The sequence below is a fragment of the Triticum aestivum genome, chromosome 3A, assembly GCF_018294505.1.
Source record: "Triticum aestivum cultivar Chinese Spring chromosome 3A, IWGSC CS RefSeq v2.1, whole genome shotgun sequence".
Lineage (NCBI taxonomy): Eukaryota > Viridiplantae > Streptophyta > Magnoliopsida > Poales > Poaceae > Triticum > Triticum aestivum.
In genome coordinates, this window is record NC_057800.1 from 187,793,011 (window position 1) to 187,810,821 (window position 17,811).

At 53.5% G+C, this 17,811-nt stretch overlaps 1 protein-coding gene across 1 annotated transcript; it reads right to left on the bottom strand.

Moving 5' to 3' along the window:
* Nucleotides 1–231: 231 nt before the first annotated feature.
* Nucleotides 232–15,735, bottom strand: LOC123056870 (serine carboxypeptidase 1-like). The gene is made up of 16 exons (XM_044480112.1): nt 15,712–15,735; nt 14,745–14,935; nt 10,797–10,909; nt 10,616–10,692; nt 10,335–10,445; nt 10,116–10,225; nt 9,995–10,034; nt 9,761–9,861; nt 9,575–9,656; nt 9,244–9,483; nt 9,043–9,108; nt 8,812–8,933; nt 6,418–6,482; nt 870–933; nt 513–558; nt 232–402 (listed from the first exon to the last, which is right to left on the bottom strand). Exons 1-16 carry the CDS (start codon nt 15,733–15,735, stop codon nt 319–321), a joined length of 1,536 nt encoding a protein of 511 aa, XP_044336047.1. The 3' UTR covers nt 232–318.
* Between the last annotated feature and the right edge of the window lie 2,076 nt (nt 15,736–17,811).

Genomic DNA, 17,811 nt, shown 5'->3' on the forward strand with positions numbered 1-17,811 from the left:
AGCTGAAACCTTGGTTGCTAGTATTTCTCTAGATCATCATGATATTTCTTTCTGCAGTAGCTTTCTGAGTCGCCGGTGTAATGTTTTCTGGTAGAATGCTAATGTCCAGTTTTATGTCTACTTCACCTGCTTTTCTGGTGTTTCTAACGCTCAGCAAGAGAATGTACGCGGAAATTTATCAGAGCCTTGGATTGTTTATTGGTTTTCACACTGAAAACAGGCACAGGTACAGTCTTTATCAAAATCTACAATAAAAACAGCTAGGGAAAAAAATAAGATGCATGTCTACAAAATTTGATTGTTTCATTTAGATCAATTTTAGATCTTTTCTCCAAACAGCCAGTGGGTGTAGAATGCCAGCGATTCTTTGGGCTTGTACTCAGGAACAGTGTGTCCAGATCCCTGAAACATGGTGCTTGTCAGAAAACCTCAGCCATATAATAAACTCTTGTCGATTTAAGTTTGTGTCTCTACAACATTCTCCAGATGGACTTCAAAGCTTGCTTACATGCCTTTATGGCGAGGAAGGTGAGATTGTGATCATAGCCTTGTGTATATCTGCGGTCGCATAAACTTAAATCAGTTCAGATAAATGTTTTTTTTATGTTTTGTTAATCCTAGCATGAAGTCCAAAACAGCTAAGGACCGGGCAACTCTACTTAACTAATGAGACGAGGCAAAACATTTGCCTCCGTTTCAAAAAAATAGTGATAAAAACATGCATGCTAGTTATGTTAGCCAGAGTTCTTGTCATCTATCAATTGGCGCATCAGATGGCAGATATATAACTAAATCAGAAACATATGTGAATGGTGAATAATCAAGGAGAAAGATGTACAGTTGTAGAGAAAAATGGTAGAACATCATACCCAGCAACTTGACCCCCAAAGCGCCATGGTCGCCATGAATTGACAACTCGGTAGCTGATAGGAGCTAGGGTTTTGCCCTGCCTAGGGTGTAGGCTGTAGGGGAACGAGGGAGGTGGGTGAGGGCTGGAGCGCGGCGGCCGGTGGCGGGGCGCCGTCCTTGCGGTTCGGCGGCGGCGGCGCAAGCAGGAGGCGGCTAGGGTTTAGGGTTCCGGCTCCTCTGGGAGCCGGGCAACAGAATAGTCTTATTGCTTAAATCTGAAAATAGTCTTACAACTTGTATATATAACCATGATCTGAAAATATAACTAAGATAACTTGCGGCCTAAGCCTGCCCGGTGGGCCTCCTACGGCTGTAGGCCCGGCCGGTCATAACATCTCTCCCCGCCTGCGCAAACAGCTCGTCCTCTAGCTGAAAATCTGGATAGTGTTGGCGGAACTCCTCCCGCTGCTCCCAAGTAGCATCCTCTTCAGAAAGTCCACCCCACTGGATCAACACGTACCAGGAGCCACGACGTAGCTGAGCCTTCAACGCCTTGGCCGGCTCCGGAAGTAGGCGACCGTCAGCAACCGGCGGTAGAGTGGGGGAAACCGCCGGTGGCTCTCCACGGAAGGGCTTGAGCAAACCCACATGGAAGACATCATGGATCTGTGCACCCGCCGGAAGCTGAAGACGGTAAGCCACCTTCCCAATGCGTTCCAGGATAGCAAAGGGACCGGCATAACGAGGACCCAGCTTCCTCTTCGCACGGGGGTCCAGGGACTGCGTAGAGCGATGAAGTAGACGCAGTCAGACCCAATCCCCACCGCGAACTCCGCCTCGCGATGATTGCCGTCGTAGTAGTGTTTGGCCAACTGTTGGGCCTGGAGGAGGCGTTGCCGAACTTCTGCCAGCATCTCGTCACGGTTCCGCAGAAGAACCCCGGCCGCCTCGGTCCGCGCCAGGGCCGGATCAACCGGAAGAATCAACGGTGGTGGCCGGCCATACACCACCTCAAACGGCGTCGCACGGAGGGCGGAGTGATAAGAGGTGTTGTAGCAGTACTCCGCCCATGATAGCCAGTCGACCCATGCACGAGGGCGATCACCTGTGACACAACGCAAATACATGGCAATCACCTTGTTAACGACCTCAGACTGGCCGTCGGTCTGAGGATGGAAGGCTGTGCTCAGGCGGAGCTTAACGCCTGCCAGCCGGAAGAGGTCGCGCCAGACATGTCCAGTGAACACGGGATCCCGATCACTGACGATCGAGGATGGAAACCCGTGGAGACGGACAATACCGTCGAAGAAGGCCCGAGCAACAGATGTTGCCGTGTAAGGATGCCCGAGCGCGATGAAGTGGGCATACTTGGAGAAGCGATCGACCACCGTGAGAATGACGGACTTGCCGCCCACTTTGAGGAGGTCCTCGAAATGTCCGCCCAGACCTGGGACGACACCTCCAACGGCTGGAGCAACCCAGTCGGCCGAAGCGTCTCCGTCTTGTTGCGCTGCCAGGTCACACACGACCGCACCCAGTCACGAACCAGGGCACAATCACCTGGAATGTAGAAGTCGGCGCGGAGACGATGGAGCGTCTTCTGCACACCCTCATGGCCCGCTGAGTGAGCGAGGCGCAACACCTGGTGACGAAGATCATCATGCGCCGGGACGAAAACTCGGCGCCCATGTAGCAGCAGGCCGTCGGCGAGGCGCCACGGCGCATCCAGCTCCCCCGCAGTGAGCTGCTGCTGCAGGAGAAGCGCGTCGGCCGCCGCAGCCGTCGCCCGCCGGATGTCGGCGAAGAGCACGAAAGAGGGCCCGGTGATGATGCAGAAGGCCGCTCCCTCAGCTGACCCATCGTCAGTGTCGGCGTCACGCCGAGATAGGGCGTCGGCGATCGTGTTAAGGCGACCCGGACGGTATTCGACAGTGAAGTCAAACCCGAAGAGCTTACTGATCCACTGGTGCTGCGGTACGGTCGAGAGCCTCTGATCCAGCATGAACTTGAGGCTGTAGTGGTCCGTCCGGATCCGGAAGGAGCGACCCTAAAGATAGGGCCGCCAATGACGCACCACCTGCACCAAGCCAATGAGCTCACGCTCATAGGCCGCCAGCTTAAGATGGCGGGCGGCAAAGGGCCGACTGAAGAATGCGAGGGGTCCATCGCCCTGATGAAGGACCGCACCGAAACCCGCACCTGAGGCGTCGCAGTCAACGGTGAACGGTAGGTCGAAATCAGGCATCTGCAGGACGGGACCCGTCGTGAGAGCCCCCTTAAGGGCCTCGAACGCGGTGGTGGCCTCCGCATCCCAAGAGAAGGCGTCGCGACGGAGAAGGCGCGTGAGCGGGGCCGCGATGACACCAAACTCCCGGATGAATTACCGGTAGTATCCCGCAAGGCCCAAAAAGCCGCGGAGAGCCCTGGGTGACTGCGGAATCGGCCAGGCGGCGACGGCCGCCACCTTGTCGGCGTCCATGGCCACTCCCTCGGCCGAGATGACATGGCCCAGGTAAGCAACCGAAGGTGTCCCGAACGAGCACTTCGAGCGCTTAAGATGAAGATGATGCGCCCGAAGCTCGTTGAAGACGATGGCCACATGCTGGAGGTGCTCTGCCCAAGAGGCGCTGTAGATAAGAATGTCATCAAAGAAAACGAGCACAAACCGACGTAAGTAGGAACGGAGGACATCATTCATCAAGGCCTGAAACGTCGCCGGGGCGTTGGAGAGGCCAACGGGCATCACCAAGAACTCGAAGTGGCCGTGATGAGTCCGAAACACCATTTTGGCGATGTCGTCTGGATGCATGCGCACCTGATGGTACCCCGACCGGAGATCCAACTTCGTGAAGAAGCGCGCCCCCTGTAGTTCATCCAGGAGTTCATCCACCACCGGGATAGGGAACTTATCCTTAAGTGTGACAGTATTAAGGGTGCGATAGTCGATGCAGAAGCGCCACGTGCCGTCCGACTTGCGAACGAGGAGGACCGGCGCCGTGAATGGTGATGTGGAGATCCGGATAATGCCCGCGGCAAGCATGAGTGCACACTGTCGCTCCAACTCGTCCTTCTGCAGCTGAGGGTACCGGTAGGGCCGCACTGCCACCGGTGCCGAGCCCGGCAGGAGGTGAATACGGTGGTCGTAGACCCGAGCCGGCGGAAGGCCCTATGGGTCCTCAAAGAGATCACTGTGCTGCTGCAGGAGGTTATTTAACAGCGGATGCTCGGCCTCAGTGGTGGCCGCGGCCAACTGGAGCGGAGGCGTCGCCGGGGTGCCTCCAACGCCCTCCCACCGGATGCGTCGGCCGAGATGCCAGAAGGTCATCGTCAGGGCGTCGAAGTCCCAAAGGATGGGACCAAGAGTCCGCAAAAAGTCAACGCCGAGGATGAAGTCGAAGCAGCCCAAATCAATGCCGACGCAAGTGATGGTGAAGTGCTCGTCACCGATAGTAATGGGCACGTCCCGAGCGAGCCCATGGCAGCAGAGGCGGTCGCCATTAGCGACGGTGACTCGCAGCTGCTCCCCGCCGATCGGCTGTAGCGCGAGGCGCCGCATAGTAGCCTCAGGTAGGAAGTTACGTGTAGAACCCGTGTCGAAGAGGGCCACCAGAGTATCGCCATGGATCGTGACCGGTACAAGCATCGTTCGCTCATTACGGATGCCGGCCAACGCGTGAAGTGAGACGACGAGTGCCGTAGCCGGCGCGACCTCCGCGACGGCCGGATCTCCGGGTCCAGCATCGGTGTCCTCGTCCTCGGTCTCGTCGGTCGTCTCTAAGTAGAAGAGGCGCGGGCAGACATGGCCCGGGGCGTAGGGCGCGTCACAGTTAAAGCAGAGCCCCAGGCGGCGGCGCTCGAGCTGCTCCGCCTGCGAAAGGCGCCGGAAGGGCCGTGTCGCAGCCGGGGTGGCCGCCGGTGATGCAGCTGAAGGTGCGGGCGCGGGTGGCGGTGGCCGTGGAGGAAGTCGGCTCCCATGAGGCATGGCTGGCCGTGTCAAGGCCTGGGCGCGCTGCTCGAATGCCCGAGCATAGTACATGGCCGTATGCAGGTCTTGGGGCTCCTTCATCTTGACGTCCACGCGGATGTGGTCGGGAAGGCCGCCGACGAAGAGTTCAGCCCGCTGGAGTGCCGTCACCCCCGGTGCATGACACGCCAGAGCCTGGAAACGGTCGGCGAAATCCTGGACCGTGGAGGTGAAGGGTAAACGGCCCAACTCAGACAGGCGGCTGCCGCGCCGTGGGGGCCCGAAACGAAGGAGGCACAACTCGCGGAAACGCTCCCAGGGAGGCATGCCGCCCTTGTCCTGCTCGAGGGCGTAGTACCATGTCTGGGCTGCACCCCGGAGGTGGTAGGAAGCGATCCAAGTGCGCTCCGACGCAGGAGTGCGCTGCCCCCGGAAAAACTGGTCACACTGGTTTAACCAGTTAAGAGGGTCGTCCGAGCCGTCATAGGTGGCAAAGTCGATCCGGACGAACCGGGGCGGCGTCGGGGTCGGCGCGCCAGCGCCCACCGGCTCGGCGATGCGGAGAGCGAATGATGGTGCCCCGGACTGCAGCGGGGGCACTGACGGGTCCCCGGCCTCCGTGTAAACTGGTGGTGGCGACGTCCCGGTAAGCCAGGCCGGAATCGGTGAAGGCGATGGTGGAAACCGCACCTGCTGGATTGGGAGCCCTCCTGGAGTGGCCTGACTTAGGCCGATGTTGGGTGGCGGCGATGGCGCGTGGCTCGGCGCAGCCAGCGCGGGCCAGGCCGGCCACGGGGCTGGGGCGGGCGCGGTAGACGGAGGTGGCGCCACGGGCGCTGGCGCCGGCCACTGTGGCCAGGCCGGCGCTGGAGCGGACGGCGGCTGTAGCGCCGGGTAGCCTCCGGTGAGGGCCGCGGGCACCGAGTACCACGGGAGAGCCGGCGGTCCGGAGGGCACGGGTGGCGGAAGCGGCGGTGGCGGCCCGTACGGGCTGTCCAGGTAAAGCCAGATGCCCTGGACCGCGACGACCAGGTCGTTGAGGACACCGGCCATGGCCTCCGGCGAGTATTGGGCCGGCAGGATCGATGGAGATGGCGGCGTCGTGGTGACGGGGGGCGGCAGCAGGCCAGTGGACGCACCGGAGAGGAGGTCCAGCGGCGCCGATGGAAGGGCCAGCGGGCCCGTGACGATCGGCGAAGGCGCGGTGGCGGTGGTGGTGGTAAGGGGCAACGACGACGATGGTGGTGAGGATGACATGATCGAACCCGAGCTGGATGATACCAAGGTGATAAGAGCTAAGGTTTTGCCCTGCCTAGGGCGTAGGTTGTAGGGGAACGAGGGAGGTGGGCAAGGGCTGGAGCGCGGCGGCCGCTGGCGGGGCGCCGTCCTTGCGGTTCGGCGGCGGCGACGCAAGCAGGAGGCGGCTAGGGTTTAGGGTTCCGGCTCCTCTAGGAGCCGGGCAACAGAATAGTCTTATTGCTTAATTCTGAAAATAGTCTTACAACTTGTATATATAACCACGATCTGAAAATAAAACTAAGATAACTTGCGGCCTAAGCCTGCTCGGTGGGCCTCCTACGGCTGTAGGCCCGGCCGGTCATAACAGTAGCCTAATGATCTGACCCATGCCTCCGTTCCAGTGAAAGGGATACACAGATCATGGTCTCCACTGTACAATTAAACACCCAAAAGTTGTTAAACATCATTTCTCTTTTTCAATAAAGTGATTACATATCGGAAAAATGCAAAGGTGAGCACCGGTACATACCCCGTGTTGCAAAAAAGGGGAGGCTGCACATTTCAAATTTATCACACAAGTATGTATTGCACAAAAGTATTAGCACTAACAAAGTGACAAAGTTACACACTTGTGAGTTATTCGCAAAACACACACACACACTTGTGAGTTGTAAAAGACGACCAATTTGTGGCCCATAGTGCCAAAAATCCACGATACCGAAAAAGGGTTTCCCCCGTTTATATTATAAAGCAACCATCACCGATAACAATCATCGCAAACAATTCAACACCACACCACACTACCACACAACACACCCAAGGCCGGATACAACAGGTAAAGGAACAACCACGAAGCTGAGCTCTGCGAAAGTAGGCCTCCAAGACGGCGCCTTCAAGAAGGAGAATGACACCGGAGCACCGTCGCCATCGGATCCAAAGGATCATGGTTTTCACCTGAACCATCCGAAGGAGGAGAGTAGCCACGACGACGCCTTCAGGAAGGAGACGACGCCCGCGGACGCCGCCGTCGTAGGCCCAACCGAAGCCGAGTAGGGGATCTCTCCTGGCGCACCCTCCACCTTCAAAACACCTCTGCTAGCCGAAGCACCGGCCACAGCGTCGCCCGAACGGCCATAGCGACCAGCCCACACCTGAGCCGCGCACCCCGCCCACAAGCAACATGACTACCACCACCACTGAGGCCGTTGCCACGTCATCCAAGACCTCCCCCCCCACGCAACCACCACAACGGCTAATGGACGCCACCGACCGGTGAAGAGGTAGAAGGCACCTCCTTCCACCCCAGAACGGACCCTTTGGTGGGAAGGCGGCCCAGCCGGCTAGATCCAGGCAGGGGAGGGGCGCCGGCAGCCGCCGGCCTCGTCCTCGCCGCAACCACCGCACCACTCCACTGGGGACATGGATCACCGAGACATCGGCACGGTCAGGAGGCCCCCTGCCTCCCTCCCCGGATCGCCCCCACCACCACCGGCCAGCCAATGGCACCCCCGTCAAGCCGCCGGCATCCACCAGCCGGCCGCCACCGTTCGCCACACGCACTAGCCGAAGAGTAGAGGAGAGGGGGTCGACCGCCGCCTGAGCCGCCCATCGGCCACCAAGAACGCCTCGAACAGAGCCGCCACAGCCCGCGCCGCCCGCGGGGCAGATCCAGCCGAAGCCGCAGCCGCCACCCCGGCCACGCATCCGCCCGGCATGCCGCTCCGCAACTCCGCCGCCGAGCACAGCTGCGCGCCGCCGCCCGGGAGCGCCCTCCCGCGCCAAGCCCCCATGAGCGGGGAGAGAAAGGGCCCCTCTGCCGCCAGCACCCACCGGGCTTTGCCCGGCGGCGCGGACAGGTGGCGGCGAGGGGAGGGAAGGGAGGGAGGGGGAACGCGCGCTGGCGGCTAGGGTTATCCCCTCGGTTGCTCGCGGGAGCAACTCGAGGGGAGGGAGAGAGTGCCTAATCTTGCCAACCAGATCTCGAGAAGTTCTTTTGAAAATAAATGTAAGACATTTTAGGTCACTACTTTAGTGATTTTTTTTGAAAAGGGGATTACCCCGGCCTCTGCATCATAGGATGCACACAGCCATCTACTTTAGTGATTTAAAACGTCTTATATTTGTTTACAGAGTGATTCTCTCTGACGGTTGTGTTTCCACTGTTCGTTTGAAGCATTCTAAGTGGACAACTTTATGCCTTAAGCACAACACATGTACATCAATGTAAGCATGTGGGTTAAAGGTATCCTTATTGATAAAGCTAATTTCTATTCCAGGTACCAAGAAAGGCTGTGTGCATCACTTTATGCACAGGCCGAGGGGCATCCCCTCTTTTCGAAAAAATTCCAGGTATCAAGAGTCTAATACTATTGTCTGAACCAATTTACCCACACTAAATATTAGGACTAAAGTTTGAAAGGTTTGTTTTTTTCCTGAAGATTATATTCACGTTCTTTACATTGAATCGAGACTTGTGCTTCGCTATCCTATTCAAATATGATTTTTTTTCCTTCCGTTCTTAAGCAATAACCGTAAGCAGAAAATGTATTATGCACAACCAATCTGTTAGTTTTGCTTTACTAGAAAAAAGTCAGTTTTGATGGACAATTAAATGTATTATTTCCTAGTAGTTCAACCTGTTCTCTACTGAACCTTCACCCTAATTTGATTCCATATATTAATCGGTGTCTTCTTTTGCAGGAAACGAGTTACTCAGTGTTAACATTGTCAAATGATCAAGTTGCAGGTGTGCCCCATACCTGTAAATAAGTACGCGATATCCCATGGCTGTGAATTTTTTGTGATACTCCACCATGCTGCCTATATCATGAGTGTAGTCTATTCTTGAAGTATTCAATTCCCATGATCCAATTAAGCTTTTCTGATGTGCCAATTTCGATCGAGGTTATTCCCGACAAACAAGAGTTAGTTAATCTGTGCCAATTTTAGGATTAAATTCACACTAATTTGTCTCGCATCAACCATCATACCGGTTTGGCGTGAATGGCAGCTCTTACATCTTCATCATCCAGCCATATAGTAGCAAGTTCATCACTCTGTGAGGACATATAATTGTTATAAATGAGAGGACCAACCATACTTATGAAATGATGTATGTGTATGGAAAATGAAAACAACAAATTGTAAATGATCTACATATAACTATAAGGGCATTGATATAATTTTCATACCATGCATGGAAGTGATCTACCGCCAAGCTCGGGCCACAACGTGACATGTCCGCTGCTCACAGGAAGACCGAGAGGCCATGAAAGCCCCGCCGTCCTCTTCCTCACTGGGAAAGGCCTCTCTGTTTCACCTAGCTTTCTGAAGCTTGATGGCAAGCTGCTGTTCACGAACGCTGTCTCTTGGACTTCAGGGTGGTGGTAGCATGGTGCAAGAATGTTGTACGTGTTCAGGTCTTTCAGTTCCTGCAGATGACAACACAAATTGAGGCCTTACAGAATTTGGAAGGTTGCGTATTTGCTTGTCGGTTTACAGGTTCTGGTACATGGACATTACCCAACGGTTTCTATCTATATTTTCTTGGCACACATCATTAACTTTTCCCCAGAATGTGCCGTGGCAAGCAGCACTGACATCCCGAAACAGGGCAAACAGTCAAGACACTGTTGGCTTGCTATCTGTCCACAATGAAACTACTTGTGGCACCGGCAATTATGCAGAAACAAGACGAAGCAAAACACCTCAAACAAGTCAGTTGATATGAGACCCATTCCATGTGCAAACGGCACAAAAGAGTTTAAATCGTAGTCTGCGTCGGTTGCTCCATTACCAATTAGATAGCCCTGGCTTCCGCAAAAATAAGAAGAAAAAAAAACAATTAGATAGCCCTGGATGCAAACACCTCAGACTGTAAACTCACACACAAGTTTGCATGCACAACTAAATGACGACGAATAAAATGTTAGTGGGAATGACCTTCAAATTGATTCTTGGCTTCAGAGCCATTTGTATCCCTGTAACGACGTAAATATGAGATGTAAGAAACTTCTGATCTCAACTATGAATAATCTACTCGTTGTGAGTGACAAAATCCACCTTTAAAACTTCATCAGCTAGTGTAGGAATGTATATCCCTGCGTATGACTCTCCGGAAATGTAGAATGGGTTCAACTGAAACTCCGGGTATAACTCGAACCACTGCAACAACGAGTAAAATCAGCATCCAGTTTCTTGCATTATGTCATGTAAATTATCGCAACTGAAGCAGAGATTATTACCTTCAAAAGGAAGATATGCGCCCCTCAAAAAAAGAGAGGAAGATATGCGCATCGGCTGCGGTTTTCAAGTCACCTGTTTTGTAATCGTTGTTCAATGAGTATGACATCCCAACACCAGCAGGGGAGTCCAGGTACATCATGCTTGAAACCTAGTTACTCCAGTTTAATGACACATTTATTCAATCACTTGGCATGGAAAAAAATACTGCTCGTTCTATGACAATTTAGTAGAGCTGAACAAGATTAGTACTCCTAAATTCTGGGCAGGCTGCTGCGGGTAGGCCTGTGCTCCTAAACTGTGTTCAGGTATGCGGATTACCTTTGACCAACTGTAGGGATTGAGCTGCAGCTTGGGCAGCCCTCCGGGAGTGCTCCCGCGCTCAAAGTTGAAGGGACCTGAGCAAAGAACAGGGCACCGGACGGGTCATCCCAGCCAAAATCACAAGATGACAAAAGAAACTGCCGGTCCGGAAGAGAGGTAGAATAAGATCAATCCAGACCGTTCTCGTAGACGAATCCGTCGAAGCTGGAGCAGCCGGGGCCGCCGTTGAGCCAGAGCACGACGGGGTCGATGGCCGGATCACGCTCCGACAGCACCAGGTATGTTTCTGTCCTTGTAGTAGGCGTAGAGGCGCTGCCATTTGCCGGCGGATATTGGGGCCTATTGGTGGCCGCCGGCAACCCCTCGACTGCGAGGAGGTGTATCCGTCTTTTATTACAGAAATTCGTAGTCGTCGGAGCAGATTCATAGTGCCTAATGATTGACACAAACTGCCCCATCATGAACTGAAATATCCGTGGCTTAAACACGCCGGCGCGACACGCAGTCGTCTGCGAAACGGCAGAAACTCACAGGCTAGCCATCCTGTGCCTCCAGGAGACAAATCGAAACCTGGAATCGCCCCATGGTCAAGGACGTTGGCGGTGCAAGGCTAGCCGATTGCGTCGTGCTCCCCGCCTCCGGCACCAGGGGAGGGGCAACAATCTTCTGGGACAACACAGTTGTAGATGTGCAGTCGCATGCCATTGGCCTCTTCTCTATCACTGCCCGCGTCATCTTGAGGTCAATCGCAACAGCGTTTTGGCTGACCACGGTGTACGGCCCCGTAGACGATGGTAGAAAGGACGAATTCCTGTCAAAAATAGCTAGGACGGCGCCGCCACCAAACGACCCATGGCTCATCAACAGCGATTTCAACCTCATATACAAGGCTAGTGACAAGAACAATAGCAACATTAACCGTAGAATAATGGGCAAATTCCGCGCGGCGATCGACGCCGCAGGCCTCCGGGAAATTAGATGCAAGAACCGCCGTTTCGCATGGAGTAACGAGCGAGACGATCCGACCCTCGTCAGCATCGACAAGTTCTTCTGCAGCAACGCCTGGGACGCCCTATTCCCAACCTTCCTCCTGCACGCCGCTTCAACGTCCTGCTCCGATCACTGCCCCCTTTTGCTCGCCGCAGCAGCTGCACCACGCCGACTGGCTCGTTTCTGGTTTGAATCCTTCTGGCCGCGTTTCCCCCGTTTCCATGAAACGGTGCAACATGCGTGGGATCGCCCCGTAGCCTCTAACTGTGCATAGAAACGCATCCGTGTCAAACTAGATAGGGTGGCAAAGGATCTCAAAATCTGGGCAAAGGGGTTTTTCAGCAACACCCGCCTTCAGCTGCAGATCGCAAATGAGGTTGTCCTCCGCCTTGACACCGCCCAAGAACATAGGCAGCTCTCTGTCGGCGAGCTCGCCCTCCGCAAGAAGCTCAAGCTCCGCGTCCTCAGACTGGCGGCGATCGAGAGAGCCAGGAAGCGCCAGGCCTCGTGCATCACTTGGCTGCGGGCTGGTGATGCCCGATCGGCCTTCTTCCAGGCCAAAAGCAACGCTAGGAGGAAGAAAAATTTCATCCACGCCATCCACACGCCAAACTCCACTTTCACGTCACACAACGACAAGGCCGACGTCATCTATGACCACTTCAGCTCCTCCCTTGGGGCGGCGCCGGCTAGAGATACCACCATTGCCCGAAGCTCGCTCAATCTCCCGTCGCTGTCGGCTGTAGGGTTAGATAACCCATTCTCGGAGGAGGAGGTCTGGCAAGCGATTTGTGCCTCTCCGCAGGAAAAAGCGCCCGGCCCAGATGGCTTCAACGGAACATTCTTCCGAGCTTGCTGGTCAATCATTAAGCTAGACGTCATGTCTGTTTTCCACCAGTTCTACCACCTTGCCAGAGGGGACATGGCCGCCATCAACCGGGCAATGATCGTTCTCCTCCCCAAGAAGGATGGAGCGGCCGCGATCATGGACTATCGCCCGATTAGTCTGATCAATTCAATAGCGAAACTAATCTCCAAGGTCCTCTCCATGAGGCTGGTGAAGGTGATCCACACTATCATTTCTCGGCGCAAACGACGTTCCTGAAAACCAAATGCATCCATGATAGTTATCTCTATGTGCAGAACACCATTCGCCACCTCCATCGATGCAAAACGCCGGCACTGCTCATGAAGCTCGACATCGAGAAGGCGTTCGACACGGTCTCGTGGGACTACTTGCTTGAGTTGCTACAGCAGCTAGGGTTTAGCGCGCGCTGGCGAGATTGGGTGGCCCTGCTCCTCTCCTCGGCGTCCTCGGCGGTCTCTTTGAACGGGGTGCCAAGCCGCCACTTTGCTCACCGCCACGGCCTTCGCTAGGGCGACCCGCTTTCACCGCTTCTCTTCATCCTCGCCATAGACCCTCCACACCATCTGTTGGCAAAAGCGGTCGAGCTACAACTCCTAAAACATATACTTGGCCGCGAGTTGAAGCTCAGGGTGAGTCTCTGCGCCGACGACGCGGTTGTCTTTGTCAACCAAATCTGCCAGGAGGTCGATGCTCTCCTGGGCATCCTATGCCAATTCGGACGCGCTACAGGCCTAAGCATCAACACAGAAAAATCCACGGCATCACCGGTTAGCTGCAATGACCTAGACCTCAATCGCCCCTTCTCCGATCAAATACCTGGGACTGCCACTCATCACCGGCCGGCTTCGACTAGAGCACCTGCAGTTCATTATCGATAGGATCAAGGCCCGGCTCGCGGGTTGGAAGAAAAACCTAATCCACATCACGGGGCGGCGCGTGCTGGTCCGCTGCGTTCTCAGCGCCATGCCGACCTTTGCGCTTATAGTGCTGAAGGTGCCGAAAAAGATCCTCAAGGAAATCGACAAATGTCGCCGGCGTTTCCTCTGGAAGCAAGACGAGGAAATCTCCGGCGCAAGCTGCAAAGTTAACTGGGCAATGGTCTGTACTCCAACGAAAAACGGAGGCCTGGGAGTCCCTGACCTCATGCGGTTCGGACGAGCCCTTCGCCTGCGCTGGCCCTGGCTCGCATGGCGCCACCCCGAGCGCCCATGGGTGGGCTTGGTCCTGCCATGCAACAACGACGACCTCTCCCTCTTCACGACGGCCACCTTGGTTAGCATCGGCGATGGCGCGACGGCGTCCTTCTGGCACTCTCATTGGATGGGGCCGGGCACGCTCGCCCAGCAATTCCTGCGGCTGGTTCTGCATGCCCGCAGAAAGAACAGGATGGTGAAGGAGGCCCTGGCGGACGACACCTGGATCAGGGACCTAGACCATGGCCGCACTGAACAACTGATCCACGACGTCCTGGCCTTGCATAGACGGCTCCATGGCGTAGCCGACATACTTCATGCGGGCACCCCCGACTCCATTAGATGGATCCTCGAGCGGTCGGGCGAATACTTGGCAGCATCAGCTTATCGGATGCAATTCCAGGGCATGACGTCCTCGGTTTTCGGCAAGATCATATGGTGTGCTTGGGCCCCTGGCAAGATCAAGATGTTTGCTTGGCTCATGCTGCAAAACAAGCTGTGGTGCAACGACAGACTTCAACGCCACGGCTGGAAGAACGAGTACTTCTGCCAGCTATGCACTCGAAACCTTGAATCCTCCAAGCATCTGTTCTGGGAGTGCCCAATGGCCAGAGGTGTCTGGGAAACGATAAGCTCTTGGACTGGCTGCACCTCGTTAGCTCCGGCTGCGGGCTGGGGAGACCTCCATCACTCCTCCATTGCGTTTGCCGCCCTAGTCAGGGCCGCACCCAGATGGCGGAAAGGCACCAACATGCTACTTTTGCTGGTTTGTTGGGAGATATGGCAAGAACGGAACAACGCCACCTTCAGGAAAAGCACCCCAAGGGCCTCGAACATCATCAAAAGGATCAAAGATTGCATTGATCCCTGGCGAGCCGCAGGTGCATCCTGCATTGAGAGCCCCTTTGGGGAACCACCATGAGATATAAACCCTAGACTTTTATTGCTCGAGGACTGCCGATCTGTGGCAAGCCCTCTGATCCCCTGGATCCTCACCCCCCTTTTTGTTTCCCCCTGCTTCCTGCTTATCAATGAAATGCCAGCAACGAGCTGGATCTTTCAAAAAAAAGACAACACCAGGTAGTAGAACAGCCTCCTACCATTGCTCTCGTCCACGGTTATGTACCCGACGTAGTGTTTGGATGGGAGGGCGCTGTCGAAGCCCGGGAGGTGGGTCACGAGGTGCTTCTCTGGAGCTGCAATGGCGAGAGGGATGAGGGGTAGCAGAAGAGCGAGGAGGAGGATGAGGAAGGGGAACCGGATCCTCTAACATCGTGAAGGAAAATCACAGTGCTATGGTGTCTGTCTAATGTAAAATGAAAGGAAAGTTAGGGACTGTTAGTAGATAGTTAGTAGGTTGCTTACTGTTGATATTTATTGTAGATATAAATAATTTAAAATTAATTTTATTTATCAATTTGGTTGTATGTAATTACTATAAATGTACACAATCGATTACCAATTTACAAATTAATTTAATTCGTTTTAGCCATAATCATATGGATAGAAAGAAGGAAAGTTAGGATATTGTAGCTTCTTTAATTTTCTTTCTCAATGTTAGAGGATTCGATTCCGTGAGGGAGGGTGTGGACGCCATTGACGGATTTGAGGCCCGCGATAGCATAGATTCGGTAAGATGTTAATATATACTATATACAGAGCAATGCAATTTAGTGGGTGAGGCCGAGCACCAGTGCTGGAGCGGCACCCGTGCTATGCTGGTGGGGCATCCACAATGTGTATATTGAGTAGATTCCTTCAAAATATGACAAAAAACGATAAAATTGACATGTGGACAAAAAGATTTCGCAAAATGAACTGCTTTAAAAAAAATCGCTCAACGACCCTTTCATTTAGCGCCCGACAGTAAGGCGATGCACCCCACTGTGCAGCGCCTAGCTCTAAGGCACTGCACGTCCGGTCAGCGTGGCACCCCTGGTCCATGCACGGCCCCACACCTGGCCGTACAACACCTAGAGAGTAGGTGCCACACAGCCATGTGCAGCACCTAATGCATAGGCGCTGCACGCTGACTTAGTAACCGCAGAGGGCCGGCCCTTCCCCATCCCCACCCATTCGTTCCAGTGGTTGGAACAAAGACGGCGGCAACAACTCTCTCCATTCCCCCTCTCAATCCTCTAGCCAAAGAACTTCAGATTTTAAGATTTCGTTCGTGGATTTGTTGCCCAATCCATCCTAGAAGGTAATCTCCTCCAATCCCTTTCTTTCTATCCAAAAAAACCATCCCCATTCTTCATGTTTGTGATGAAACCCTAGTTTTGATTGATTTTAAATTTCTATAGGAAATAGATTGAATGTGTGTTGATTTAGCCTATGTAGATTACTTGTAAACATTGGGAAACATTATGTTGTTGATTTGTATTGTAAATCGCATATATAGGAATTTGCATGTACATTTGAATTAATAATCACGTATGCTTCCATAGGGATTTGATTTATAGATGATTTATAACCCTAGATTTGACAATATATGCTTCCATAAGGATTTGAAACAACTTTGACAATATACATGTTGGCATGTTTGTGTAGATTATATTTGAGATGATAATTGTCAACCCAATATTGAGTGAGTATTGTAGATAATGCTTCCATTGTGCAACCCAATATTGTTGTCAATACATAACATTTTTGTGATAATTGTTGACATGCTTTGATTGTAAATAATGCTCATGGATTGTTTTTGTTTAAAATTTGTAGGATGGTTTGGCTTCTCGATGGTTTTTATGACAGTCAACACCGGGCCTACTTTATGTCGGAGATGAAGAAGGTAATAATGATATTAGTTGGTATTTTGGAATTTGTGTTTAGTTCAAATAGACATGCCCCATATTTAATACTCTGGCTTGCTTGTTTGCAGTTTCTTCAACCTTTGAAGATTCGGTCTCACGGTGTCTCTTGTGGAGTCATGCCCTACGATGAGCGGTACACACCATACATCAGGCAGACAAGACTCCTTCCATTCATTCAGCTGGTCAGCCGGTCGACGCCGAACCTCAATGCTGCAACAATCACTGTGCTGGTTGATTGGTGGAGGATGGACACACACAACTTCCATCTATGGACCGGGGAGATGACCATGACGCTCCAGGATGTCGCCTTGATCACCGTCTTCCCATCGGGGGGAAGCCTCTCTGTATGAGCACCGATTCCGATCGGTGGTGCCAGCAGATGGAGGCCCTTATTGGTATGTCTCCTGCAGAGGCTCCAGTGGGTGAGGGGGATAAGAAGGAAAGAGTCGCAGACGGAGCTCCATTCACCTAGATTGTTGTGAACTTTGCGCATTGCCCTCAGGATGCTAATGAGGATGTGGTGCAGACATATGCTCGTGTCTACATGTGGTACGTTATCTCCAGGACTTTGTTTGCTGACGCCACTAGCAAGAATGCTCCATGGATGTGGCTTATGGCGCTCACCGTCTTCGACAACCAATGGAGTCGGGGTTTGGTGGCACTGGCCTACCTGTACCAACAGGTAGTCAGTTGTTTGTTTTCACTTCATTGCAATTTTGTTCTAAGTGAACCATGTTTTCCTTTATGTGCAGTTGGACGATGCTTGTTGTAGGATCTCAAAGGATGGATGTATTGGTGGTTGTATGCTCGTACTTTCTGTATGGAGCTGGGAGCGCTTGCCGGTCAGACGCTTGAAGGACATAACATACAGGGCTTGGGACGACCACGACGACGAACTACGGCTCCCCACCTGGGCTTAGAAGTGGGATGTGGTACCCAAGAAGACCAGCGATGTCACTATGATGTATAGGCAATACACCAACGAGTTGGACACGATTACTGCTGAGCAGGTAAGCATTCACACTACTTCACTCATTCTCATGCTTTCATGAGAACTCGACATCAATGTTGCTTGTTGTGCTATGTTGCAGGTGGAACGAGAGCCATATGGCGTTGGCGATAGATTAGGTAATGCAGGAGATTTCATCCTGAATCCGATGTGCATGTGGGATAGACATCTTTGGCTTATGCGGTGCCCACTCATATGCAACCGGGCGATTGAGCTTCACATGCTGCATCGTATCTACCGCCAGTTTGGTTTGTTCCAGGCTCACCCATCAGAATGTGTAACACCCCGGATGTAACCTGCCATATTTGTACTCCAACTCTTGC